The sequence below is a fragment of the Mauremys mutica genome, chromosome 16, assembly GCF_020497125.1.
Source record: "Mauremys mutica isolate MM-2020 ecotype Southern chromosome 16, ASM2049712v1, whole genome shotgun sequence".
Lineage (NCBI taxonomy): Eukaryota > Metazoa > Chordata > Testudines > Geoemydidae > Mauremys > Mauremys mutica.
The window spans coordinates 22,486,574-22,513,374 of NC_059087.1; the positions used below are offsets into that span (position 1 = coordinate 22,486,574).

The 26,801-nt window shown below is 46.9% G+C and overlaps 1 protein-coding gene and 1 long non-coding RNA gene across 2 annotated transcripts; one reads left to right on the forward strand and one right to left on the reverse strand.

Annotated features, from left to right (window-relative positions):
* LOC123350994 lies at positions 1-17,068 on the forward strand. The gene is made up of 4 exons (XR_006573895.1): positions 1-121; positions 6,807-6,926; positions 10,604-10,823; positions 12,524-17,068. It is a non-coding gene; the product is annotated as an uncharacterized LOC123350994 (long non-coding RNA).
* Positions 14,051-26,729, reverse strand: ACADS (acyl-CoA dehydrogenase short chain). The gene is made up of 10 exons (XM_044990027.1): positions 26,597-26,729; positions 25,804-25,967; positions 21,972-22,121; positions 21,636-21,747; positions 21,097-21,248; positions 20,493-20,663; positions 18,811-18,948; positions 18,440-18,535; positions 15,905-15,961; positions 14,051-15,022 (listed from the first exon to the last, which is right to left on the reverse strand). The coding sequence occupies exons 1-10, from the start codon at positions 26,640-26,642 to the stop codon at positions 14,870-14,872; spliced, it is 1,239 nt and encodes a 412-aa protein (XP_044845962.1). The 5' UTR covers positions 26,643-26,729; the 3' UTR covers positions 14,051-14,869.
* Between the last annotated feature and the right edge of the window lie 72 nt (positions 26,730-26,801).

Below are 26,801 nucleotides of genomic sequence, written 5' to 3' on the forward strand. Positions count from 1 at the left end.
ATTGCAGAAATCCACAAGCTCTCAAAATCTTCCAGTCTGAGGTGTGGCAGGGTTGCTGCTGTCAGATCTTGTCATGGGCTAAGAGCTCCCAGGTGCTGAGGTCAACGTTGTAAGATTGGAGGTTGGTCTTCAGTGTGTCTTTTGTAACATTTTCTTGGTCTGCCCCTAAAACAAGTTCCAGTCTGCAGTTTTCTATAAAAATGGAATGTCTGAACTGTAGCAGTTAGAGATAGAAAAGATCTATTGGGTCATCTAGTCAAATTTTCCTGCCACTGCAGGATTGTCCATTTGCTTGTGTTGCAGTCTATTTTGAAATGTTCCAAGGGGTAGAATTGCCATCACTTCCCTTAGGCCTGGTCTACACTAGGACTTTAAATCGAATTTAGCAGCGTTAATTCGAATTAACCGCTCAACCGTCCACACCAGGAAGCCGTTTAATTCGACCTAGAGGGCTCTTTAGTTCGAATTCGGTACTCCACCCCGACGAGGGGAGTAGCGCTAAATTCGACATGGCTATCTCGAATTAGGCTATGTGTGGATGCAAATCGAACTTAGTAGCTCCGGGAGCTATCCCACAGTGCACCACTCTGTTGACGCTCTGGACAGCAGTCCAAGCTTGGATTCTCTGACCAGCCACACAGGAAACGACCCGGGAAAATTTGAATTCCTTTTCCTGTCTGGGCACTTTGAATCTGATGTCCTGGTTGGACATCGGGGCGAGCTCAGCAGCACCTGCAACGATGCAGAGCTCTCCAGCAGAGGAGTCCATGCAATCCCAGAATAGAAAGAGGTCCCCAGCATGGACAGACCGTGAAGTCCTGGATCTGATCGCTGTGTGGGGCGATGAGTCTGTGCTTTCGGAGCTGCGCTCCAACAAACGGAATGCAAAGACCTACGAGAAGGTCTCCAAAGCCATGGCACTCAGAGGATACAGCCGGGATACAACGCAGTGCCGCGTGAAAATCAAGGACCTGAGACAAGGCTACCAAAAAGTCAGAGCGGCAAATGGACGCTCCGGAGCCCAGCCCCAGACATGCCGCTTCTACGAGGCACTGCATGCCATTCTAGGTGGGTCTGCCACCACTGCCCCACCAGTGACCGTGGACTCTGAGTATGGGATAGTGTCGAGGGGCAGTTCCTCGGCGATGTTCGCCGATGGGGAAGATGAGGAAGGGTTTGTGGAGGACGACGCAGGCGACAGCGCTTACAATACCGCTTTCCCCGACAGTCAGGATCTCTTCATCACCCTCACAGAGATCCCCTACCAACCCTCCCCGGCCGTTAACCCGGACTCAGAATCAGGGGAAGGATCAGTCGGTAAGTGCTATAAACATGGAAACTTTTTATTTTTTAAAAAACAGGAATAAAAACTATATAAAAACTATATAAAAACTTTTCCACATAAAACTATATAAAAAGAAGGTCCACACATATAGGGATGGAACAGAAATCCTCCTGGGACACTTCCACGAAGCTCTCGTACAGGAGCTCGAAAAGCCTCCGCAGGAGGTTCCTGGGGAGAGGTGCCTTATTTGGTGCTCCGTGGAAGCACACTCTTCCGCGCCAGGCCATCCTAATGTACAGCGGAATCATTGCCTCCACCAGCATGGCAGCATACGGTCCTGGTCTGTGCAGGGATTCTAGCAGCATCCTCTCTCTCTCTCTCTCCGAGTGACCCGCCTCAGGGTAATCTCGTTCGGCGACTGCTGCATCTAATTAGGGCAATTAGTGTACTGTTACTATTGTGAATGCTTGACTTTTACTTTGCATAGCAATGACCTTCGTTTAACAGCCACGTGTTGGAGGCCGCAGAGGAAAAGCATACAGTGATCTTTCCCGGGCACAGCCGCGAGGGGCTGGAACAGGGTCAGACTTTATGCTTTACAGATTGCCTTCAGCGGGAGGGCACAGCTATCCATTAACTGTTAAGCAGCCTATAGTGTAGTGCTTACCAGGCCTGGCTGCTACACGGATTCAGCTGTACCGCCCCGCTTGTCCGATATCCTGTGCAAGACCGCAGCCAATGAAAGCGTATTCCGAAATCTCGAACTTGTCCTGAGAGCTCATGAGACTAGGTGCCCTGTATGGTCTTGTTCACAGAAACTGACTAGACTGTGTTCAGTGTTCGCAAACATGTATCTTTTCAAGGAAATCACTTCCTTTTTCCCATCACACAGCTGCGGCTCTTTCACGAACTGCCCCGGCATCCCCCTCACAGAGGCTGGCGCAGATTAGGCGGCGAAAGAAAAAGACTAGGGACGACATGTTCTCGGAACTGATGGCTTGCTCCAGAGCCGAGGCGGCCGAGCAGAGACAGTGGAGGGAGACCTTATGTCAGCACCAGCGCTCACACAGCGAACGGGAGGACAGGTGGCAGCAGGAAGACCAGCAGGCGACTCAAACGCTGCTTGGGCTAATGAGGGAGCAAACGGACACGCTCCGGCGCCTTGTAGATGTTCTGCAGGACCGCAGGCAGGAGCAGAGAGCCCCCCTGAACTGTATCTGCAACCGCCTTCCCCCGCCACAAAGTCCTGTCCCCCCCCTCACCCAAAATCACAAGAAGGAGGGGCGCTAGGGGCCGTGAAAACTGTCACTCCACCCCAGCAGAGCGCTCATGTACCAAACAGCTCTCATTCCCTAAAGTATGAGAAGTGCTTCCCTTCCTGGATCACCCAGTCCCAAATCCAAGTTTCATCCCCCACTGTGTAGTTGAGTATTAAAAGTAGTTTGTTGTTGTTCACTGTTTCCGTCACGTTTTCCTTGTCAGAAGACTTTGTGTGAAGGGGGGGGGTTTAATTGCATAGGACAGCCTCCATTACCAGGGTACAGACTTGGGGGCAGGATCAACAGCAGGACACACACAGACTGCAGTCACTAGGCACTAGGGTCATTCTGGGAGGTGAATGCTGCCCCGGGTCAGTCTGTGAGGTGTATGCTGCCCCAGGGTCCTAGCGCCTGACATCCACAAATGGCAAGGCAGGCTGCCCTTACCATGCCCTTCCACCCTAGCCACGAGCCTCTCCGATGCCCTGAGCCCCAGCAAGAGCCCTCATCCACGGACACATACTCACCCTTCCCACACACCCCTCACCCCTTCCTACGCCCCAGCCCAGAGCCTGCATCCAAACTCCGTCCCAAAGACGGCACCCCTCACCCCTTCCTGCAAACCCACCCCTTCCTGCACACCCACCTGCAACCGTCCTCCCCCCAGAGACCGCTGTAGGAGCAGGAGCCTGTCATTCCTCTAGTGTAGAAGCGGTCTGTACATCAGTGCACACCGTACCTACCACAGTCCGCGTCCATGTTTCAACCCTTGAACAGGAATTCATAATTAAAGAAAACTTTATTAATAATCACTGTTCCATTAAAGTTATTTTAAAACGTGTGTTGGAAGGGGGGAAACCTGGAGAACGGGGTATGTAACCGCAGATCGAAGTCAACAGTCCCTGAAACAGGCTCAGGTTCAGCTTCTCTGTAAATCAACTGGAGAGTCATAGGTTACCCTGCTCTCCGAGGAACCTATCTTTCAAAGCCTCCCGGATGCACAGCGCTTCCCGCTGGGATCTTCTGTCGGCACGGCTGTCTGGCTGAGCGTAATCAGCAGCCAGGCGATTGGCCTCAACCTCCCATCCCGCCATAAAGGTCTCCCCCTTGCTCTCACAGAGATTGTGGAGCACACAGCAAGCAGCAATAACAACGGGGATATTTTTTTCGCTGAGGTCCGAGCGAGTGAGTAAGCTCCGCCATCTCCCCTTGAGACGTCCGAAAGCACACTCCACCACCATTCTGCACTTGCTCAGTCGGTAGTTGAAGAGCTCCTTCTCACTGTCCAAGGCGCCTGTATAGGGCTTCATGAGCCAGGGCATTAGCGGGTAGGCTGGGTCCCCGAAGATCACTGTAGGCATCTGCACATCCCCAACCGTTATTTTGTGGTCCGGGAAGAAACTACCTGCCTGGAGGCGTTTAAACAGACCAGAATTCCTGAACACACGCGCGTCATGAACCTTGCCCGGCCACCCGACGTAGATGTTGGTAAAACGTCCCCTATGGTCCACCAGTGCTTGCAGCACCATAGAAAAGTAGCCCTTTCGGTTAATGTACTCGCTGGCCTGGTGGGCTGGTCCCAGGATAGGGATGTGAGTCCCATCTATAGCCCCACCGCAGTTTGGGAATCCCATCGCGCCGAAGCCATCTATGACGACCTGGACGTTTCCCAGGGTCACTACCTTTGAGAACAGTTGCTCAACGATTGCGTGGGCTACTTGAATCACAGCAAGCCCTACGGTAGATTTGCCCACGCCAAAGTGGTTCGCTACTGACCGGTAGCTGTCTGGCGTTGCAAGTTTCCAGAGGGCTATGGCCACTCGCTTCTGCACAGTCAGGGCTGCTCGCATCCGGGTGTCCTGGCGCTTCAGGGCAGGGGACAGCAAGTCACAGAGTTCAAGGAAAGTGCCCTTACGCATCCTGAAGTTTCGCAGCCACTGTGATTCATCCCAGACCTGCAGCACTATGCGGTCCCACCAGTCCGTGCTTGTTTCCCGGGCCCAGAATCGCCGTTCCACACCATGAACTTGACCCATTGCCACCATGATCTCCACTGCACGGCGTACCCTGCTTTGTGAAAGGTCTGCGCCACTCTGTGACTTCCTGTCCTCACCGCGCTGCCGGAGCCTCCTCGCCCGATTTCTCAGCAGCTGACTGTGGAAGAGGTGGACGATAAGGTGCGAGGAGTTGACAACGGCCATAAGTGCAGCGATGATCGCAGCGGGCTCCATGCTCGCAGTGCTGTGGCGTCCGAGCTGTAACCGACCAGAAAAGGGCGCGAACAGATTTCCCGCCGGCGCTTTCAAGGAGAGAGGGCGGGAGTGACGGTTCAATGATGACAGTTACCCAAAACCACCCTCGACACATTTTTCCCCCAGCAGGCATTGGGGGCTCTACCCAGCATTCCAATGGGCAGCGGGGAGTGCGGGAACTGTGGGATAGCTTCCCACAGTGCACCACTTCCAAAGTCGACGCTGGCCCCGTTACTGTGGACTCAGACAGTCGAATTAGTGTATTTAGTGTGGATACACAAATTCGACTTCATAAGGTCGATTCCACAAATTCGATTTAAGTAGATTCGAAATAGTCTTGTAGTGTAGACGTACCCTTAGAGAATATTTCACAGCCTGATAGATGTTACTGTTGGGAAGCTTTTCCTGACATTTGACCTAAAATGGTTGGGGAGGTGGGGGTTGGAATCCTTTTACTCCTATTCCTTAGTTATTTCGTTAGTTATCCTCCCTTGAGCACAGAGGACTGGATTAGATGAGCTATTGTCTCTTCTAATCCTACACTTCTATCATTCCCCCATATATTATCTTAAACTTCTCTCCCTTCTTAGCTTTTTGTACCTTTCACATTTTTTACTATTCTATCCCCCACAAAGCTGTTTCTTAGCCAATCCAGTACTTGGTTAACTCTTAATCTTTTCCAGTAAATCAGTCCCTCCAGGATCTTTTTGTTATCTGCAGTTACTTTGATAATGAGGTGCCTGGTATTTAATTCTATATAACAGGTGTGGTCACATCTCTACTTGTTTTTGTGAAGTGCCTTGCACATCTGGGTGCTCAAAAATAGATACATACCCAGAGCTAGAGAAAATGCACTCTGTTTTGTGGCAGTATGTTTGTATATGCAGCCCCAAAATTGTGTTGGCTGCTGTCGTCTTTTTTTATATTGCAATTTAGACTTCAGTTTGCAATGTACCATTGCCCTTAAATCATTTAGTGTAATTTCCCCCATATTGAATATGACGTTGATTAGTTTTACCCAAATGATGGTAACATGTCCAAGTTGCATCTCATTTTTTCTAATCTTTAGGTCCAGGTCCATTTTTATTTGCTCACAAATTTTTGCCACTCCTCCAAATTTACTATCCCTTGCAAATTGTACTTGTAAATTAATGAAAATATTAAATAAGAGTGGACCTACAATCAACCCCTAATGGATAGCTCTGTTAGAATGTTCAGTTGTTACTGGAGGAGAGGACAGTGACACCGTATTTTTTAAGCTGCATTTGGGGAAAAAAATGCATAGGTTGAGTACTTAAAACATTTTAACATATTCCTGCTGTGTGGTGTCTTCAGTTTGAACATGATTAAGGCTACGTTTTAGTCACAGGTATTTTTAGTAAAAGTCATGTACAGGTCACAGGCAATAAACAAAAATTCATGGTCCATGACTTGTATTATATACTCCTGACTGAATCTTGGCTGGGGGGTGGGATGGACAGCAGCCCAGGACCCCCACTAGTGCTGAGCGCGGAGGGATGTTGCTGGGGGCTGCCTGGCTCCACAACTCCCTGGAAACGGTAACATTCCCCCTCCCAGTGCTTCTAGGCAGAGGCGTAGCCAGGCAGTTCTCTGCACTGCCTCCACAGCTCCCATTGGCTGTGAACTGCAGGGACGGAGCCAGCATGCAGAGTCCCCTGGCTGTGCCTATGCCTATGCCTAGGAGCAGAGGGTGTCACCGCTTCCGGGGAGCCCCCCTGAGGTAAGCGCCGCCCAGAGCCCTCATCCCCTCCCACGCCCCAGCCCTGAGCCCCCCCACCCAAACTCCTGCTGCTGTTGCTGGGGGCGGTGGCCTGAGACTGCCCCAGCAGCAACTGGCCCAGGTGCTGCCTGAGCTCCTCAGGCGGCTCCCAGGTCAGGCATGCCAGCTGCTGCAGAAGTCATAGAGGTCACGGAATCTGTGACTTCTGTGACAAACTCACAGCTTAATCGTGATGATAATGGCTTACTTTTATTCTCCTCAAACTGCAGATGAGACAATGCCAAAAAAAGACTGAGAGAAAGGAGATGGTGCCTTGTGCAACAGTAACTTCTTATATCTACAGTGACTTCCATGTGGAGGCTCTCAAGTCCTTTACGCCCAAGACATTGGTAAGTGTTATCAGTTCTTTACAGAGCTCTAAATTCAGCCATGCAGTAAAGTGTCTTGCCCAAGATAACCCAACAAGGCAATAGCAGTAAGGAAGGAAACCCATAATCTTGATTGCCAGGCCTCTGCTCTACCCACTGGACTATTTTATCTCCATAATGGGGGGTTCTTTAATTGCTGAGGGTGGATTTCTCTTGCTGTACATTTAGGGATTCTCTTCACTGCAGAGTTAACTCAGGCTGTTTACTCAAATATTGCCCCTGTCCATATGCACAACCCTCTCACACAAGTTTACTGGTCTTTTCAATCCAGACTAGTTAGTCTTCTGGGGGATATAGATTAAAACCCAGGTGCTGCTTTCACTTGACCTGGTAACTCATACACTTTGAGTGCTGATTGTCCTCTGTGCTTTCCTACAATTCCCTCATGCCCAGAAGGACAGATGACATTTCCTACAATTCCCTGGGGATGATCAGTAGCTCAGCTGGCTGCAGCACAAAGAACCATGGGATAGGCCCCTAGAAATCCTAGTGTCCCACACAGGTGAATGCAGCACCACTGAGGACACAGTAATTCCTGTGTGGCTGCTCACACCCAGGAGCCAATCACCGCAGTTAACGCTGCAGGGGAGACAGCCTAGCTTTTTTAAAGAAACAGAAATGATAAAACATCAGTGGGGTCTTCACTTCTGTGTGATGCATGCATCCACGTTTAGGTGTGATGAGCCAAAGCAGCTTGTTTCTGGCTCAGTCTGAACAGAGAGACTTCCTTCTTTATGTATGGGTGTACATACTCTTTATATGGGGTGGGGAGAGGAAAAACTTTGAAAACACTAAGACGAGCAGCCTCTCCATCTATAGTTGTAGGGAAGGGGACAGTTTCAGCAATGCTTCTGGTGCAGAGCCAAGCTCTTATTTCTTGCAAGGCACTTCCCAAACCTAAGGCAAGCAAGAGCAGCCCAGCTGCTTTCATCTGACCAGCTCTCCCTGCCCTAGAACAAGCATGTTTGCTAATGTGTTCCTCACCTCTGTGTGACCAGCTCTTAAGGTTTTTGCCTCATTCCCAGTAGTCTGTCTAGTAACTAATTTCCTGTTCACTTACAACTTCATGGGGCAAAAAGCCAAAGTCCTGTAAAAGAGAATGGAAAGCGAAGCTGTGACTTTCTCCTCTCCTCCTGTGTGATCTGTCCATGACCTGACTTTCCCTTTCCAAGGCCCCAACTTTTGGGCTTTGGCTCAGCTCATAAACTGACAAATAAAAACATGACTTCACGCTGCCTCTTCTCAAAGGCTGGCCTGGCCCTGCCTATGCTTGTTCTTGGCAGGTTAGTGCTCCCTGAGGGAGGGGGGAGATCGCTCTTAAAATCCCCCTACTGAATCTTGCAAAATGTATTTGTTTTGTACATGCAGCAATTTTTTCCTGCTCTGTCTGTAGCAGAGACTTACCTTATGAAGCAGTTGATTGCAAACAGTAGCTGCTAAGGGAAAGGAGATTTAGTAGTTTGCTCCTGTGTAAAGTCAGATCGCCATAGGAGCTGTGGCAGGCCTTGCCTGACTTTACTTCCATGGTTTACTTGCCCCTGAGTATATTCAGTTGGCCAGCATGCTGGAAATGTTCATAGTCTCGTAAGCCTGGACATGACCTGTGTGACCGTGTTCATATAGTTACATGGTTAGTCAGTGAGTTCTCTGAGCTGGGTGCAGCCTATCTACAGCAAAAGCTTATAATTTGATATGTTTTTCTGTTCAGCACCCACCAGTGAGGGATCAGGTGTGCTGTTACTGTCCTCAAGTAGGTACTTCAACCAAATCATTAAACGATAGCATCTGACATTGCAGCTTGTGAGCGTAGCTCTATGCTGCGATTAGACACCTGCGGCTGGGCTACAATTGTGGTGTGGGCTCAGGACCCTCCCCGCTCAGGGTGCTAGACCCAGTGCTCCAGCCCAAGCCCGAATGTCTACACCACAGTTAAACAGCCCCTGAGCTGAGACCTACAAGCCTCAGTCAGCTGGCACAGGCCAGCCATGGGTTTTTAATTGCAGTGGAGACATACCGAGAGGCCTGGTTAAACGTGTATGCCCCTCGTTGTCCTGAAGCTCCTCAAACTCAGTGGTAGCAAGGGAGTTCTGCAGGAGCAGGGCCCTTAGCAAAAATACCCTGATGTTGATCGTGGAGGCTTGAGGATGTCTCTTCACTGCACAGTTAGCTCAAGTTTTACCCCTAATTTGACTCCTATCCACAAACAAACACACACATCTCTAGCGTGAGTGAACTGGTGCTGGAACGAGCTGGCCTGTTTGGGGTGGAGTGGTGGGAGGTGTGTTAAAGCTCAAGTGATGCTGATGTTTGAGCTAATAGTGTAGTGGGAATACAACTACTCCACAGCAGCTCATCCAGTTGTTCTGCTAATCATTGTGTGTAACTCTTTCCCTGCCATGAACCCATTTTCAGATCTCCTGCTTCCCGTGACCCCACACAGCATGGAAGTTGTCATTTTAAAATGGCATCCTCTGCACAGTGTGACATGTCACACACCTAATGTGAGGTCATGCTGTGTGGAGGAGACCATTTTGTATGCATCTTCCACACATTTGGGATTGTTGTGACTCTATCCACTGATGGAGAGACCCACTTGGGATTGCAACCCATAGTTTTGGTACTGCTGGTGTAATTCCAGTGTTGTTTTTAAGTGTTGTTGCTGTCAGTCAGGCCAGACAGATCAGCTTGAGTTGTACTGACTCAAGGTACTGTTTGCAGTACAGACAAGCCCTTAGTCTCCTGTAAGAGCAACACACATGATTTTAAATGTCCTGACAAGTTATAGGTGAAGATGCCTTTCTCACTCAAGTAACTAGGTTCTAGGCCATTCAGGGCTTTAAAGATTGTAAGCAACCCTCTGGCACTGCATGCAGAACACCAGCATAGTATGTTCATAGCAACTTCTCTCTCTGAGGTGAACTGCTGTGTTCAACTCCAGCACGTGTTTTAGAAAAGTCTCAAAGAACTGTGGCATTAATCTATCCTGGAGAGGACAGAGGTAAGGCTCTGTGTCCAGGCCGTGTGAGAGAGGGTGAGCTGCAATGTCCAGGAAAGCTGTAGGTTTAAAAAAAAAAAAAAAAGCATAAACTGGAAATTCAGCAGGAGAAGCAGCTTGAGAACGTTTGTACTGTGAAGTGGGTTCAAAAGAGGGTGCCAACCCCCTCAAACTTCCCCTTACAAAACAGCAGCATGCCTGGGCCATGCTTCTGCCACCTCTCATACATCGCCCTAGGACACTGATAAAAGTAGCTAGACTCTGGCATGTGGGGTTGATGAAGGTATGTGATGCTGAATAACTTCTCCTTATGGATGGGACTAAAACCTCTCCTGTAGCAGATATGCATGTAGATAGAACAGAAGCGAAACTCATGGTACATAACCAGTGAGAAACTACAGGAAGAGTAATTACTATTCAGCGCCCTCAGAGAGGAAAGAAGCAACTTTCTGCAAAAGCACCTCACATACCCCTCCACAGTCTACAGCTGAGTCATCCAAATCTCCTCAGTGATGCTGTACGCTGCTGGGAGAGCTGAAATACGTCCCACTGCTACAGTTTTCTATCTGAGGATCTCAAAGCTCTCTCTACACTAAGGAAGCCTTGCCACATTCCTGTGAGGTACATTATTCCTGTTTTATAGATGAAGAGCTGAGGCCCAGAGTGATGAAGTGACTTGCCCAACATCGCATAATGAGCACCTGATGGACAAGACTTTCTTCCCAATCAACACAGACCCTTTGCATCTGTCCATCAGTTGAAGAACATAATTAATTCCGTCTCTGCACCAATACCCACCACTGCTGAATCGAGAGAATCTGTGGACTACTGATACAGTTGGAGCTGTGCTAACAATACTTTCGGTAAGAGAAGCGGAGAGACCAGGAGTGTCAGAGGTTTGCTTGAGCAGGGATCTAACCACCACCTACTAGTGGCACATGGCATCATGCCCTCAAGTGGTATTAACAACTCTCATAAGCAATAGATCCCAGACCTCTGTGCTGGCTTTCACCTATTATGGGGCAAGAAACTCTTCCAGTTCATGTTGTTTTATTCTGCATCTAAAAATATGGAAGAACGAAGATCTGTAATTAACTTTTGGAATCTTCAGCAGGATTTGAGAGTAGGAATTAGATCTGGACAAGATGCAGCTCTTCAGTGAGAACTATGCTATGTTTGGCTGTCTTTGGTTGTAAGAGTAGAAGTGGAGTATTAGCCTGCTTGTTATAACTGAGTGGCAGGACTCTAACTGGTGTGACTTGGATGTATGGAATATATGTCCCTAGTATCTGAGGAACTTTGGCCTTCAACAGCAATTTTTAAAAAATGAATGTTTATGAAGTGACCATAACAAGCTAGAAGGGAACCGGGAGGGTCTGAATTTATTAAAATAATTATGACTGATCTAAAAGGGGATGGTGGAAATAGCTTCCTGTTAAAATTCACAGATGATACTAAATGGTGAGGAATTGCAAATGAGAACTGAATAATACTGAGGAGTTTAAAGAAGAAGTTAGAAATACAGACAAGAAATAAAACCAATTAATTTGGAAAAGTGCAAATTTAAAGCACATGGAGGAAAATAACCTGATAAGGAAATCAGAAACAGAACTTGGGAATACTGAAGAATCTGTGGGAGGAGACTGGATAGCAAATTAGACACATTTGAGAGGATATGGTTAAAACAAGTCATTAGCAAGTATTAGAGAAGATGATAAATCCTTCTCACTGATATAGCCCTAGAATAGCTTGTTCTGTTCTAGGCACTTCAATATTAGAAGTTGCATAAAAACTTCTCTGGCCTCCCCTTATGAGAGAAGGGGGAGACTCATGGAAAAAATAAAAAGTAATTAGCAGTTTCAGATGCTACACCTGCCCTTGAAGCCGCCTGACAGTTTTTTTTGTGGCTTTTAAAGACATGCTTTCCTATTCTATGGTAAATATTTCCCCCCTGTGTGAAATGTCCACTAAACATGATTCAAATTGACGTTACACAAAGTGATGTCAAGTGGACAAAGTTTTTTAAAATGGGGGGGGGAAGAGAGCCTGCCAACAACTTGGGAGAAAAGTAGTGAAACTCTCCTCTTAACTTTCAGTTACAGTAATTTAGGAAAAGTCACTTTTGGATAGTAACTGTTTAAGTTGACTGCCCCTTGTAAGAAGTAGTATATATAGCTTCCAGTAAACAAGGTGGGACATGAGTCTATAACCATTTGGAAGTTGCCAAGAGGCAAAGATGACGAGAAATAATTTATGGTAGAACACAGGACTATAACTAGGAGAAAACAGCAGCCAGAAGACTCTTAATTCAGTCTTAAAACTGTAAGAAGGGACTTCTACCAGAGCTGCTTTGTTTTAACAGCAAGGCAAACAGACCTGTGGAAATGGTCCAGCCAGAACTGTGGGTCTCAAATGTTTTCTACTTCCCAATTAGAAGAAATTGGACAGTTGCACATAGTAACAGTCTGACAGAGTTGGAAAAGCTATAAATCCCGTAAATCCTAATGCAAATGAGTGATTTGATTTCTGCATGTTACTAAAGCAAACAGTTTCCCTTCAACAGGCTTTGAACTTCCAGATGCTACTTCTGTGTGGAGTGAACATGCAGCCTTCATTCGACTTACTTGATTAAATAGAATTTACATTTCTCTGGGATTTTTAACCAGAAATATCAGGTATGTTCCATTTCCTGCCTGGTTAGCCTCCCTATACTTCCTTTTTTGCAGTGGCTTTTGAAAGCCACAAGATTTTTTCTTAAGTGTTCAGTTGCCCCCTAGTGGGCTTCAGGAAAATAACATCCTCATAGTTTCTTATGGCCACTGTGACCAATCTGCACTAGGACATGCAAGAGCAAGAAAAAAATCTTATGGGCATGTTCTAAGACTGGAGTAACTCCACTGACTTCAGCAGAGTTACTCGGCATTCATACTGGGGTAATCGAGATCAGAATCTTGGCCTATCTTCTAGGAGATGGAACAAAGATGCTTGCCCTCATCTGTGGCTATGGCAGGGCTGCTTTCCTCTAAGTGTCTGCCAGGAAAGAAAGCCGAGGGCAGTCAAACCTTTCTCTAATCCCCAAAGTGAAACAGCATTACACTTCTCTAGAAACATGCTTGTGGAACTCTGGTCCTTAATAGCAGTTTTTACTTTTGTGTAGTGATCATGCTGTACCTTGTGCTGCTCCTTTCTGAAGTGCATGTAGATAGTCTGATGGCTTTTACCCCACACACATCTGTTTAAAAACAATTTCTTCCATAGACTCCCTGGATCCCAAACGCAGCTCCCAACATCTTTTACCCATCTGTTGGTATTGTTAAACTATTTAAACAAAATTCTTCATACCAGCTCGGGTTCAGCCTGGTGTGATGGCCCTGCCCCCACTCAATTTCCAGTAGAGTTGGGATTTGATATTTTAAATACAAAAATAATGTAATTTAATATGCAAGCTCCTGTGCCCTACTGTTTGTTGCTTCTTCATGCAGCATAGTTCATGAACCTGTGCTAACAGTGAGGGATTTTGGGGGAAAAAAAGCTCTGATCCATAATACTGTCCTTCCTCTCCATAAATGGGCATGAATTACAATCTACAGCAAAATTGATTATTACCCCCACCTTTATATCATGGTACAGGACTCTTAAGTCCAGGATCAAATGAAAGAGCTCAGCTGTAGCTATCTTGCTCTACATGTGCAATGATGCCAACCCCATTCATGAAGACTAACTTGAAAGTTCACTTTCAAGAAAGAGTTGCACATTAAATACATCTGTTTAAGACCAGCTGCTGTGAAACCATCTTCCCACCAAGGCTGTAGCTGGTATCAAGGTTCATACAGTGACCTTTAAGTGTATGGATGGTGGGCAGATCAGTGTGTAATTAATGCAAAAATACCCCCTTCTGCTCTCTAACTTAGCCTCTCCATAGAGGTTAGTAATTAGGACCAACAGCTTTAGTCCAGATGCTGCATTCCTTTTTGAAGGGTGTTTCAAGTGTGTGCAGTTTAAAAATCTTTAGGGTAAAGAACTGCTGTTTTCACTAATATCCTAAAATGAATGAAATATAAGGTCTGATTAACTTCTTCCCAAAAGTAAATCTCTGTCAAGCAATGGTTTATTGAGGTGGAGAAGGCAGTTATGCTTTTTCACCACTAAGTCAGAACAGTTATGGGCAATGCTCTTGAGTAGATACTGAAAGTGTGCTATTAAAGCACTTGCAGTCTGTGTGGCTTTTTTTTAACTCACCTTGCTTTCATCCTGTGAGAACAAGCCAGGTACTAACCCCCTTTGCTGCAGTAATTAAAGGAAAATCCATCTAATGAGAGCTCACAGTCAGCAAGGTCCAACATTTGGAATTCATTAGTGACCAAACCTGAAGAGGTAGTGTAACAATCATTCTGGGGTAGTGCAGACAGATCACCCCTTCACCAACACAATTTTAGAAAATATAGCCCCCATTCAGGTACTGAAATAATACTGTGAGTGTCCTGCCGCTGCATTATACCCTCACCAGGCCTTTGACATTCACAAGAAAAATATAACTATTACTTATCCCCATCATTTCATATAACTTCATTCGTTACCAAGCACCCTGTGAAGGGAACTAAATCTTAGGTGGCAGCAGCCAGTAGGGCCAACGACTGATTCCATGGATTGTCTGTAAGAGAACTGAGTTGAAACTATACTGGCTTAAAATAAATTGGGCCACACTCAGATGCTGCTGCCCCCTTTCCCCCTTTGACTGTTTTGGCCCTAAACCCTTACAAAGGCAATTTGAGAAAGGGGCTTGACCAACCCCCTTAAAGAGGGGTGGTGAGTATGGATATGAGGGAATTTCCACCTCATTTCGTCCAGGGCAAAGGCTAGAAGCACTTCTGCAGTGGTTATAAGGCACTTAAGTTGATCTTGCTCTTCTTCAACCACGATATTCCTTCAGCAGCTGCCCTGCTATCACTAGTCTCTGGATCTCACTTGTCCCCTCATAGATTTCTGTGATTCGAGCATCCCGGTAGTGGCGTTCTGCTGGCATTTCTGTTACGTAGCCCATTCCTCCCAGGATCTGGATGGCCTGAAACAAAAGCAGTGAGTCTTATGTCAGAGACTCCGTGCACCATGGAGACTGCAATCCTCATGTGAGTGACCCTAGTCTAGTAGCAACCACAGGGAGTAGAGAGAGGTCATAGGGTGTATTAGTCATGCTGGTACCTGACGGACCTTCTCTGTAGTGAGCCTGATGCAAACTGTGTTGGACCAAGGATACAGCCTTGAGTTATTTGCCCTCCCTCCTTTCATTAGGTGCAATGCTACAGGGAACGGCACAGAAACTGAAGTGGTGGTTGGGTAAGCAGTAGCATATTTCACCATTGCACTACTTGGGCTTCAAGCCTGCCCTGCTGCTATACAGATCTAGGCCTAGCAGCTGAAGGGACTTTCCACAGGGGACAGAATAGCCCACAGCCTTTAAACAGATGTAAGCACCAAGGCCAGAGAGGAATTACAGCAGTACATGGTGTATATGCAAGAAAGTTGAGCTCTTTCCTTTATATATACTTAATTTTAGGCTTGGAAGAATTAAGTTTTTAAATGTGTATATCATATACACACAAACTGCTTAAAATATTTTCATTGATAAATAAAAATACTGCTTGAGAACCCAGTTTGATGTAAGGATATTTACTTCTATATTTTGACACATGTTGACAATTGGTGGTATAAAGTTTTATAAACTGTCATTAAATCATTGCCTAACTTTCCACAACTGACATTTAAATAGATAATAAATATTGCTATTATCCATCAGTTATAACACTACAAGTAATGTCTGGTCAAGCCTACTTATTGTAATCCAGAGAGGGAAGGCTGGACAAGCTTATCCCCCTGGTGTGTTGGAGCAGAGACCCAGTCTCTCTTAGGCTAGTCTGTGAGTGGTGAAGAAGAGACAGATGGTTACCTGATGGGAAATGGCAGTTGCAGCTTCTGATGCAGCTAGCTTGGCCATTGCAGCTTCCTTTAAAAACAAAGATATTTTGTAGACTTTATATAGCAGGGTGCTAGTATCAATATTCGTGCACCACCTGAAACAAAACTTTGTGTACAAGCAAATGAGCCAGAATTCACACCCTCTGTGATTAAATGTACTTTTCCTGATAGTCTCATGCTGGAATTTGAGCATTCATTGATAAGTCCTCTCCAGCTGTTTGATTAGAAGATGCAAGTGGTGAGAGGGGCTGGAGCTAACAGCCAAAGAAAAAGCACATGGCTCCAGTACACACAGGAAATGGGACACACTTAAGTTGCCCATGCCCAGATTGCTGTATGCATGAACTTCTTTTTACTATTGGAATGTTGATTTGTTAAGTGTTTAATAATTAAATTGTCAGTGATAAGGCAGGCAGGTTGGTTGGAGACTCTGGCTGATACTTTGAATGATAGAAACAAACTTCATTTAAAAGAAAAAATGATTAGTTAAGCAAACAAGCCTACAATTATACTTGCATTCAGAGATGGAATGGTGTATTAATGGGTGATTAAAGTTGTATTGCATTCTGATGTAAATGGCCTATTCTGTAACCTAATGGTAGCTCCTCTAAATTTAGCAAGTTTTTTTTTTAATAACTCATTAATTAAACCTACCCATTACCATCTCTGCCATCTTTTGAATGTACACAATTTAAATATCTGAACCAATGTTATCAAATATATAACAATTTTAAAAAACCCTTTAGTCAAAGTATAGGCACAACATAGCTCTGGGTCTTGTTCTCCATTCTGCTGTCTCCAACTTAAGTTAAAAATAACTAAACAAGATGGAAAATTGGGCTTCATGACCAGAGCAATGGTCGAGAGGAAGCTGTAAAACCCCATTACACAGAAAATTAGGTCCAAAGGGAGGTTTTTGCTTCATCCCAAGGGCTGGCTTATGCCCTGAAGCAAAAGGGTTTGTAGCAAATTATCCTATTTTATTATTATTTTTCAAACCATGCTAAGCTCTTGGCCTTACTGTTGTTGTTGGCAGCGAGTTCTAGATATTACTGTTAAGTTGTGAAAAGTTTTTCTCTATATTGTCACTGAAACCCTGGACAGAAGAAAAAAATAAAAACACACTTTTCCTCCATTTGTGTACTTGATTCATTTGACACCTCCTTGGTTCAAGTCAGTTTCTCCTATTTGTGTATTTTTTTTTAAATATATCAACAGGGAAGAGAAATTTGCAGGGGAGATCAAGAGCAGTAACAAATCTGAAGTACTCAGGTTGATAAAATGAACAAAATGCATAATTAAGAGTATTTTGTTGGCTGGAATGTGCAGTGTAATAGTAACAGATGTTGAGGTACCATGGCAGTAACATTTGTTTAGACTGATGTCAACTTGTTGTCCTTGCAGAAACCCTGCAATAGCTGACCAGAGTCCTTAACCTACCCTCTGTCTAGGGGTTCATTCCTGGACTCTCCATCTCAGCCAGACATACAAAGAGGTGCTATTTGGGAGGCCCTCACATCCCTGCTTAACTAGCAGACATTCTAAGTGGCTCACCAGGGCTGTCAGAATCCCATGCACACTCTCACAACTCTCTGGTGCTAGCACAAGTACTGCTTTGTGATTAGTGCACCTTAAGTTACAGGGCAGGGTTTTTACCCTGGATTGTCTAGCACCCTTCTACAGACATAGCCAAGCTAGCTCAATAGTAGCAGCTGCATAGGCTAGCCCTGCATACCTGGGATCCTGGACCACAGGCTACAGTAACATCTCCCATGCACAGCACAGAGATACTGAGTTTCTATGTGCCTGGGACACGAAGCTCTGGGGTTACTCACAGGACTGAGATAGCGCACCAGGTTCAATTTGTGAAATTAAAGAATAAGCTGGAGACTACCACCACCTTAGTGTTTTAGGTGAGCCAAGATATAACAAGAGCAACTCCTTGATTTGTTAACCCTTCCAAGTCACCTACCGAATCACCCATTTATATAAAAAAAAAAATCTTGCATCTGTCACAAATGCTACATAAATTAATATAAATGTTTTTTGGGAGTTCTGGAGAAGGTAACTGGATGCAGGTCCCAGATCCAATAATAAGACCCATTCTCAGGAGGCCATCACATTCATTGGGAGGGAACAGTGCTCCCACTGCCCATGCTCACTTTGCTTTGTGAGGATCTCAGCTGCCAAGATTATCATACTGCACCTTTCACTGGTGTTAAATTCTCTTTTAAAGTGGGAGCTGCTGAGTCAGATTGCAGGGAATCCTCTGACCTGGGCATAAGAGGCTTAAACAGAAAGGGGGATGCCATGCAATGTTTGGTGCCCTCTGTTAGTCATTTTCTGAGATTAACTAAACTAAAACACTGGAGGATAAACCACAGGAGAGAACCTGTGGTGGCTAGGAGCTGGACCAGATAACTCAATAGGGTTTCCATTGTTTAAGTTTCTATGCATATACCTCTCACTGCTAGATCAACAGCAGATTACAGAAAGCAGGAAGTACCTTTGTGTAGGGTTTCCCATTGTCTTTCAACATGGCTGCTCTCCAGGTCAGCAGGCGAGCACCCTCCAATGCCAGTGCCATGTCTGCCAGCTTGAACTGCAATAGACAGACATGTGAGGGGAGAACTCATTTGCTTCACACACCACCTGTGTTGACAAACCTCTCAGAAACCCAAAGCATCCCCCCACAGTAATGGGGAGGTGCCCAAGCCAGACTTGTGTGTGTGCATGGAGGCAGCTGTAAATCTAAGTTGCTTGCACACATGGTGTCCAGAGTTCAAGGTGCGTTACCTTCCCCAGACCAGGCCAGCTACTGTGCTAATGCAGCAGTACTGTCACCAGACACAGGACTATCTTCATCTTAACCCATACCTGAATAGCCTGCAGCTTAGAAATGGGAGAACCAAAGGCCAACCTCTTCTCAGCGTAATCCACAGCACAATCCAGAGCTCCTTGAGCTATTCCAAGAGCCTGCGAGGCAATCCCAATCCTGCCCGAATCCAAGGTTTGCTGAGACACACAAATTATACATCTGTAATTCCAGTCACACCATGGGCTGAAGGGTGAATATACCTGAATGAGCCAGCAATCTGCAGTCATGTTGGCACCCCCTGGACAATCCCACAATGTATGGAAATAAAAATCCTCAGTATATTTAGGACATCCCAGATATATACTGAGATCAGAAGAGGGGAACAAAAAGGGGAGAAAGCATGACAGAGGCAAAAATAATCTAGCAGAGGAACTGCTACTTTGCAAAGAAAGGGGGGGAAGTAAAGAAATTAGACAAATGATAAAGATACAAAACTAGATTTACGTGTTCCCCCTACTTCTGTTAACAGCGCTAGTTTGTTTCTCTCTGCAGTGAACACTGGTTACAATTTCCAAAAAGGACAAGTGATTTTAGATGCCCAATTTTCAGAAAGTGCAAAGTTCCAAACTTCTGAGCATCAGGCTCCTTTAAGGTGTCAAGTGTAACACCCCAAAAAACAAATCGCTCCTCACTTCTGAGAATCTAGGCCCAAGCCACAGCGCACTCCCTTACTCTGAAGGGGGACACAAGTTTCCTTCCCTTGCATGTCCTGAGCTGGGTAACTAGTCAGAGGCCTGTTCAGGGAGGCTCAACGCTGTGCTATGTGTCTCTCCCACACCCCAGCAAGGTACTGGCACCTTTATAACCTCTAATGAACTGAATTTTCTTGGAACAATTCCAGCACTGCACTTCATGTCAGTGTTGCTCCTTCCTTGTTCAACCAGGCAGGATTTCATTCAAAAAAGGAACATTTCTAACCCCACCCCATAAAGAGGCCTCTTTACAAGAAGGGTTCCCAGCAGAAACCTCCACATCAAACTCCTGTGTATTTGAAATTTAATTCCAGAATAATGTGTCCGGAAATTCCCTTGCACTGAGACAAGTCTGGGGATGAAAGGAAGGATGATGGAGGCAGAGACCTACCTAAATCAAGGTGCTGATGGCTGGTGCTCCCCCAGCCCTCCAAATTTTTAACTTATATGACAGTCTGAGAACGAATCTAGCTCATGGGACTGTAAGAGTCAACCTTCAGTTGTTATTCCAGCCCTGCTTGTAGAGAAATCATCTCTCCAAACAGTTCAAAAGTCCTGCTACACTGCACATAATGTTCCCCAGGCATTATCTTTGTGCCAAGATTTCAGTTCCTCAAAAGTCACACATGCTCCCCAAATAAGATCTAATCTATGTCTGGATGCACTCCAGAAGGTCTCCTCTCTGCATCAGCAAGGTATGAATTTCTGCCTCTCCTCCATAGAGGGAATTAAAGAGAAGCATCCAAAAGATCTTGTGTGTTTCCTCACAAGATCAGCAGATGTAGGGTGAGATGGTGGGAGGGGAGGCTCTCCCTCTGCTTCAGATCTGCTCAAGTCCTACACCTGAGGATTGCCAGATAGGCAAGATATACTAGTGGTGCTCCTCAATTGCCAAGAAGGGGTCACTACACACACCATTGGCTGGACAAGTTTATATGGATGTAGTCCTGCCCCAACCCTGTCTTCCCACAAGTCCAGCTGGTTCTCACCATAGCGATTTTGAAGCCCATCCCCTGCTGCCCCAGCAGATTGGCCTTGGGGATCCGGCAGTCTTCAAATATCAGATTGGCTGTGGAAGAGGCTCGGATTCCTAGTTTGTCTTCTTTCTTCCCCAGCGAGAGTCCAGGTGTTGGCATAGGAACCAGGAATGCACTAATGCCCTGTAATCAGATCCAGGATTTTAAAATTGCTTCCAACCTCTCATCATGCAGCTGGGCAGAGCTCTCCTGGGAAGCACATGAGGCTAATCCCAACTCACCCACCCATCCAACTGGCCATGGGAAGGGAGTGGGAAAGGAAAAAAGTGATGGATCAGAGGGGCGATTAAGGGGGAATGAAATAGTCCTCCCTGCAGTAAGCTCTGCTCCAGCTTCTCACAGCTGAACTCAGGGCCTCATGGGATAGGCCATCCATCTACACCCCCTCTGACAGCACTGCATCCCACACAGCCCCCCCTCCCCAGCCTTCTGAGGGGACACAGGCTTCTCCCAGCTCTTCGTTCTGAGTCCAATGTAAGCTTATGGAGCCTTTTACCAAGATCTCTGCATGCTACTTCCAAGAGCTACATTTAAGGATATAACCCACTGAGCTCACCTTGTGTTTCTGGGATTTGTCTGTAGTGGCAAACACCACAACAGCAGAGGCATCCCAGGCATTGGTGATCCAAGCTTTGGTGCCATTCAGGACCCATTCATTGCCGTCCAGCCGTGCCACTGTGGAAGCAGCTCCGGCATCACTGCCATTTCCTGAGCAAGGCACCATGCAAAACAAAACCGAAGTATTCCTGTTCACTCATATAACCAAAGGCAAGAGAACCAATTACTTCTGCACCCCAGGGGATTGGGCCTGGGGCTCCAGAATTGGCCCCTGCGCGCACACACACCCACACACGCTAGCCAATCATGGCACATCTAGTAACAGTACCACACACTTTACTGGGGGCAGCTCCATCTCACCTCTACCTTCACAGAGCCACAATAAACTAAGAATGGAAATGCCATCCTCTCGGAGGCTTCTCTCACTCCAAGCTCCCATATGCGTTACAGCTCTGCTCCCTGACATTACAAAGAGGGGAATTTACAAGGGGAAACTGTTCTCTGCCATCAGCCCAGGAAGATTAACGTCCACGTTACCTGGTTCACTGAGGGCAAAGCACCCTATTTTGTCTCCGCTGGTGAAGGGAGCAATCCACTGATGCTTCTGCTCTTCAGAACCAAATTTCAGTATTGGACCTAAATACAGAGACTTCAAGAAGAAAGAAGTCATGTTAATTTACCCTGCAAGAAAAAGTGAACCAATAACTCCCGAAAGTCCAGCACCATCATGACCAGGACCCATCCTCCAGGCTCAACAAAGGCAGATGTCATTCCCCATCAGCACTGATTCACACTACTCAACTGGCAGAGTAACCCCTGGCTGCTAGGACTGGTTCCACACATCTTGTTTCCCAGACAGTGGGAGGGTCTTACATTATTGACACTCATGATGACACCCGTGGATGCACAGCCCCTGCTAATCTCCTCAACAGCGATGGAATAGGCCAGGTAATCAAGCCCTGCCCCTTCATACTCCTCCGGCACATCCATGGCCAGCAACCCAAGGGCACCCATCTTCTTCACCTAGACAAGGAGAAATGGACAAGTGAGGCCTTGTCTATACTGCAGAGTTTGGTCAGCAAAAGGCAGCTTTTGATGGCAAAACAGTGGAGGTGTACACACTGCAGTGCCAGTTTTGTTGAGGTGGTTTTGTTTTGTTGCCAAGACACGTAAGGCTTTTTGTGCAGAAGTTGTGTCAACAAAGAGCCAGTGTAGACACTGCCATTCGTTATGTTGATATAACTGGCCTCCCCCAGTATCCCACAATGCCTGCTATGACAACTCTGCTGCCCTGCAGGCATGCACCCCTCCCCTGTCAAAGCTCCAGAAAGCTTTGACATTCTTCAGCCTGGAAAGCTCACAGAGCTGCTGAGGAAGCTGTGGGAGAACTCGGAGGGAATCACAGAACCGCAGGCAGGCAGAGCAGGTTGCTGCTCCTGGGGGTGGGGGGGTGTCCCTCTCCCCCAGGATTGGTTGTTCAGGCTGCTGTCTGAACTTAGAGACAACATGCTGACACACTCTCCCCCAACACACACTGCATTTCTGTCTCTCCCCACAACACACACTTCAATTGAAAAATGGCTGGCAATCTGGTAGGATGCCCATGGAACAACACGATTGAGAAACTTGCATCATGTGATGCTGTACCTGCCTCATGAGGCATTGCAAACCCTTCTCAAAGCACAGTGCGACCAGTTGCAGAGTGGGATAGCTATCCATAGTGCACTGCTCTCTGTGTAGATGCAAAAGCTGCTAGTGTGGATGCACTCTGCCAACACAAGGAGCATAGTGTGGACATGCAACAGTGGTTTAACTGAAGTATTTTAATTAAAGTGGCATAACTTTTGTTGACAAAACACTGCAGTGTAGACCAGGCCAGAGAGTCTCTGCATCAGTGATGCTCTGGCAAATCCCCAAGTACATATGTACAGCAACACACACCACACCACCCTCATGGGTGCACTTGAGCACATGCACACTGCAGATGTGTTCCTGCTCGTTCACATGACCAGAAACAACTACTTCTGCACTCCAAAGCAGCGGGGGCACCTATGCACATACTAGCCAATCCTGGCATGTCTGGTAACAGCAGCAGGTTCTTTACTGGGTCAGCTCCTGGGTACACAGATGTGCTATAGTGAGCCTGCAGAAAGGACACACCTGCTTTTGATTCAGTTGGGGACTGATCTCAACAGTTGCTGAGCAGCCACAGCTCACAGTGACTTCAATAGGAATTACTGATGCTCAGAACTGATGCAACCCTTGCTGATTAAGGGCAAGTTACCTGAGGTTGACTACGCTTATTGCCACATGAGACAAAGACTAGCCCTGTTTTAACCTACAATCACGCACAACCACAATGTTTGGTTATTCTCACACTCCCTAGCAAAGCTCTGTTCATTACACTGTACAGAGGTGATTCAGGAGAAATCTAGCAGATCCAGTCCTTGCAACTATACCTTGAAATCTTTCACTCTATTTATACTGCATCCTAAAGGTACTTAAGAAAAGGGCTTTTAGTTGACAGGAGAGCAATTTTAGCTCTCTCACTGAAGTTGTCTTTACAAGGAGTTAATTATTACCAACACAATTCAAGATATTCCCCACTCTGGGTTACCCAACATGTTCTGCCTCCTCAATCCTAATCTCTTTGGGCAATAATTGTGTGTGTATCTTGTACACTGCTGAGCAATTGTCATGATTTAACAACAGGATTGATCCTGTATTTTATGACATTGCCAGGTAATTTGGCTTAACATTTAGCTATTGTAAAAATTAAACTACTTGAAATCTAGCTAGGACCTTCTGTTTATTCCAACAGAAACTGTTTTGGAATTTTTAAATAAAAAGTTCCCCTTGCCTGTATTTGTCTTCCAAATATTGTGGCACTAAGCCATTATATGAAATCCAGAAAGGGAGACTATAAAGTGACCATGAACAAATGACACTGACTAATTTTATGTGTAATGCCATAGAATTAAATGGAAAATTTTAATAGCATCAATGGGGGGAAAATACATTAGAGTCAACGTCTTTTCAGTTGTAAGAACCTCGGGCTGATCAGTAAACCAGGGGAGGATACTCGTTTTAATTTATTTTCTTAGAGTATGACATTTTAGGTGGCCAGTAACTCAAACTGGGGAGAAAAAAATGTGCCTTTTTATTTTGTGTATGCTCAGTTTGAAGCCTGTGGGCTAAGGCAATAATATTTTGCTTTCTAGCACAGCATATCTGATAACAATCTAGTTAGCATTTTAAGCTATCCAACTGCATTGGTACTGCAGCAAGGGATGGCTGAGCTCTTTTCACAAAAGTGAAACATCTAGACACTGGTACACTGGAACCTCAAACACTCCCTTCCTGCTTCTAATAGTCAAGAAATAAAATGTGCAGCTTCTCTTGGGCAAGATGATTCTCTTGGTAGTTTTCTTTCACTTCATCAGCTGAACTACGCTCAATACATGCACATTTTATTGTTATACACCAGCTGTCCCCAACGCGGTGCCGCATCCTGGCAGCGGTCGCGCATCCGCCGAAATTCGGGGAACTTTGAAAAGGTTGGGGACCACTGTTCTACACTATTCTGCTGCAATGTGACCTGTCACCTCTTTAGTAAAGTGAGGTAATGATTTTCCAAGTCAGATGCATCACATGCTGTATTAACTACAGCAGCCCTGGGGAAAGTCGCTGGGAGAGAAGAGAAAACTCAATGGTACCAAAGTCCAGAGGGGAGGACACAGAAGGGCAATTAACATGCACAATGGCTGTCATGTTTTATGGTTTTAAGCTAAATAACTGTGTCCTACAGGCAGTATAATATGATGTCTGAAAGTACAAATGCTTCTGGCAGAATCCCTTGTGTATCACTCTGAAGCTTGGGTTTATCATGCCGATTTGTACACTGGTCACATACAGAGACATCCTGATACAATGGAGCTGGAGAACAGCGTACTCAATATGATGCACGAGACATCATCTGACATGTGTGATCCAGATTTAAACTGAACATATTTTGTGCTGGGCTGGGCCACGTATTGGTGAGGCTGGGGCACACAGTCATAAGAATGGCAATACTGGGTCAGAGCAAAGGTCCATCTAGCCTAGTATCCTGTCTTCTGACTATGGCCAATGTCAGATGCTTCAGAGGGAATGAACAGAACCAGTACCAAGTGATCCATCCTTTGTCACCCATTCCCACCTTTTGGCAAACAGAGGCTCGGGACACCATCCCTGCCCATCCTGGCTAAAAGACACTGATGGAGCTATCCTCCATGAACTTATCTAGTTCTTTCTTGAGCCCTGTTATAGTCTTGGCCTTCACAACATCCTCTGCCAAAGAGTTCCACAGGTTGACTGTGCATTGTGTGAGGAAATACATTCTTTTGTTTGTTTTTAAAACCTGCTGCCTATCAATTTCATTTGGTGACCCCTAGTTCTTGGGTTATGAGAGAGTAAATAACACATCCTTATTCACTTTCGCCACACCAGTCATGATTTTACAGACTTCTATCATCTCTCTTCTTAGTCATCACTCTTCCAAGCTGAAAAGTCCCAGTCTTATTAATCTCACCTCATAGGGAAGCTGTTCCATGTCCCTAATCATTTTTACTGCCCTTTTCTGATTCCAATATATCTTTTTTTGAGATGGGGTCAACCAGATCTGCACACCATCATCCCAACCCTTACGCAAATGAGTTGCACTCACCTGTTCAGCAGGAAAGCGGTGCTCCTTATCGAGCTGAGCAGCAATAGGAACCAGTTCCTTCTCAGCAAAGTCCCGGCATGTCTGGCACAGCATCTGGTGGGTCTCTGGTAACTCCACTGTCTGGTACACTGTGTGCAGCTGTCGCAAGCACCCAAAGGTCAGGGCTAGAAAGTAAGGGGAGGAGATGAAGGGGATCCCTTGCGACCATGCCCGTAGAGCCAGGAAGTCCAAGCGGGGAGGAATAATGGTCCAGCAGGTCCATACGGGCCTGGGGCGCTGGAGACCCAGGTTCCGGCGCTTCGGGAGAACTTTGGGCAAATCAGTCTCACCCCCACCACCCCGCCTGTCCCAAGGGGCGTGAGGCGCTCAGACACCACGGTGAGGGGCCCTACCAGTCCCGCCACAGAAGCGCCATAGGTGGGTACAGCGCGTCTGGGCGGGACTGAGCCTCGTGCCCCGAGGGCCCAACCCCTGGCAGCGACCAGGCTGTGCAGGAGCCGGAACCCCCTCCCCAGGCAGCGGCCGCGGGAAGCAGCAGCGGGGCGGGGAAGCCAGGGTGGGTTCGGGTGGGGGGACGATTTGCCGCGAGCCCGGGCCAGGCGGTGGGGTCCGGGTCTTCGGCGGTTGGGGGGGCGGGTGTTCAGGGCCCCCCCGCCGCTCCCCGGCTTTGCCCCCGGAGCAGCCGCTGGCTCCGCTCCCCTGGCGGGAGGTGAGGGGAGCAGCGCCCGCCACTGGCCCGGGCCCCTTCCCGCGCTCTGCCCCCAGCGCCCGGGTCCGCTCCCCACCGACCGACCTCGGGCAGCGGCGCCGCCGCCCCGGGCTAGGAGTGTAGCCGCCATCCTGGTGCCCAGCCTGCTGCGCCTGCGCCCGCGCCCCAACCCGCGCCAGATAGGCTCGCCTCCGCCTCATTAATATTCATAAGCAGTTTTCCATCGCCCGGGGCCCTGGGCGGAGCCAGGCTCTCAGCGCTCCTCAGGCGGGACCGCCGGCAGCGGCTC

Coding starts and splice junctions, on each gene's coding strand:
- ACADS (XM_044990027.1), bottom strand. CDS start 26,642: ATGGCGGCTACACTCCTAGCCCGGGGCGGCGGCGCCGCTGCCCGAG. Junction 22,122..25,803: donor ACCGCTTTCCTGCTGAACAG/GTGAGTGCAACT, acceptor CTCCTTGTCTAG/GTGAAGAAGATGGGTGCCCT. Junction 21,748..21,971: donor TCATCATGAGTGTCAATAAT/GTAAGACCCTCC, acceptor TTCTTCTTGAAG/TCTCTGTATTTAGGTCCAAT.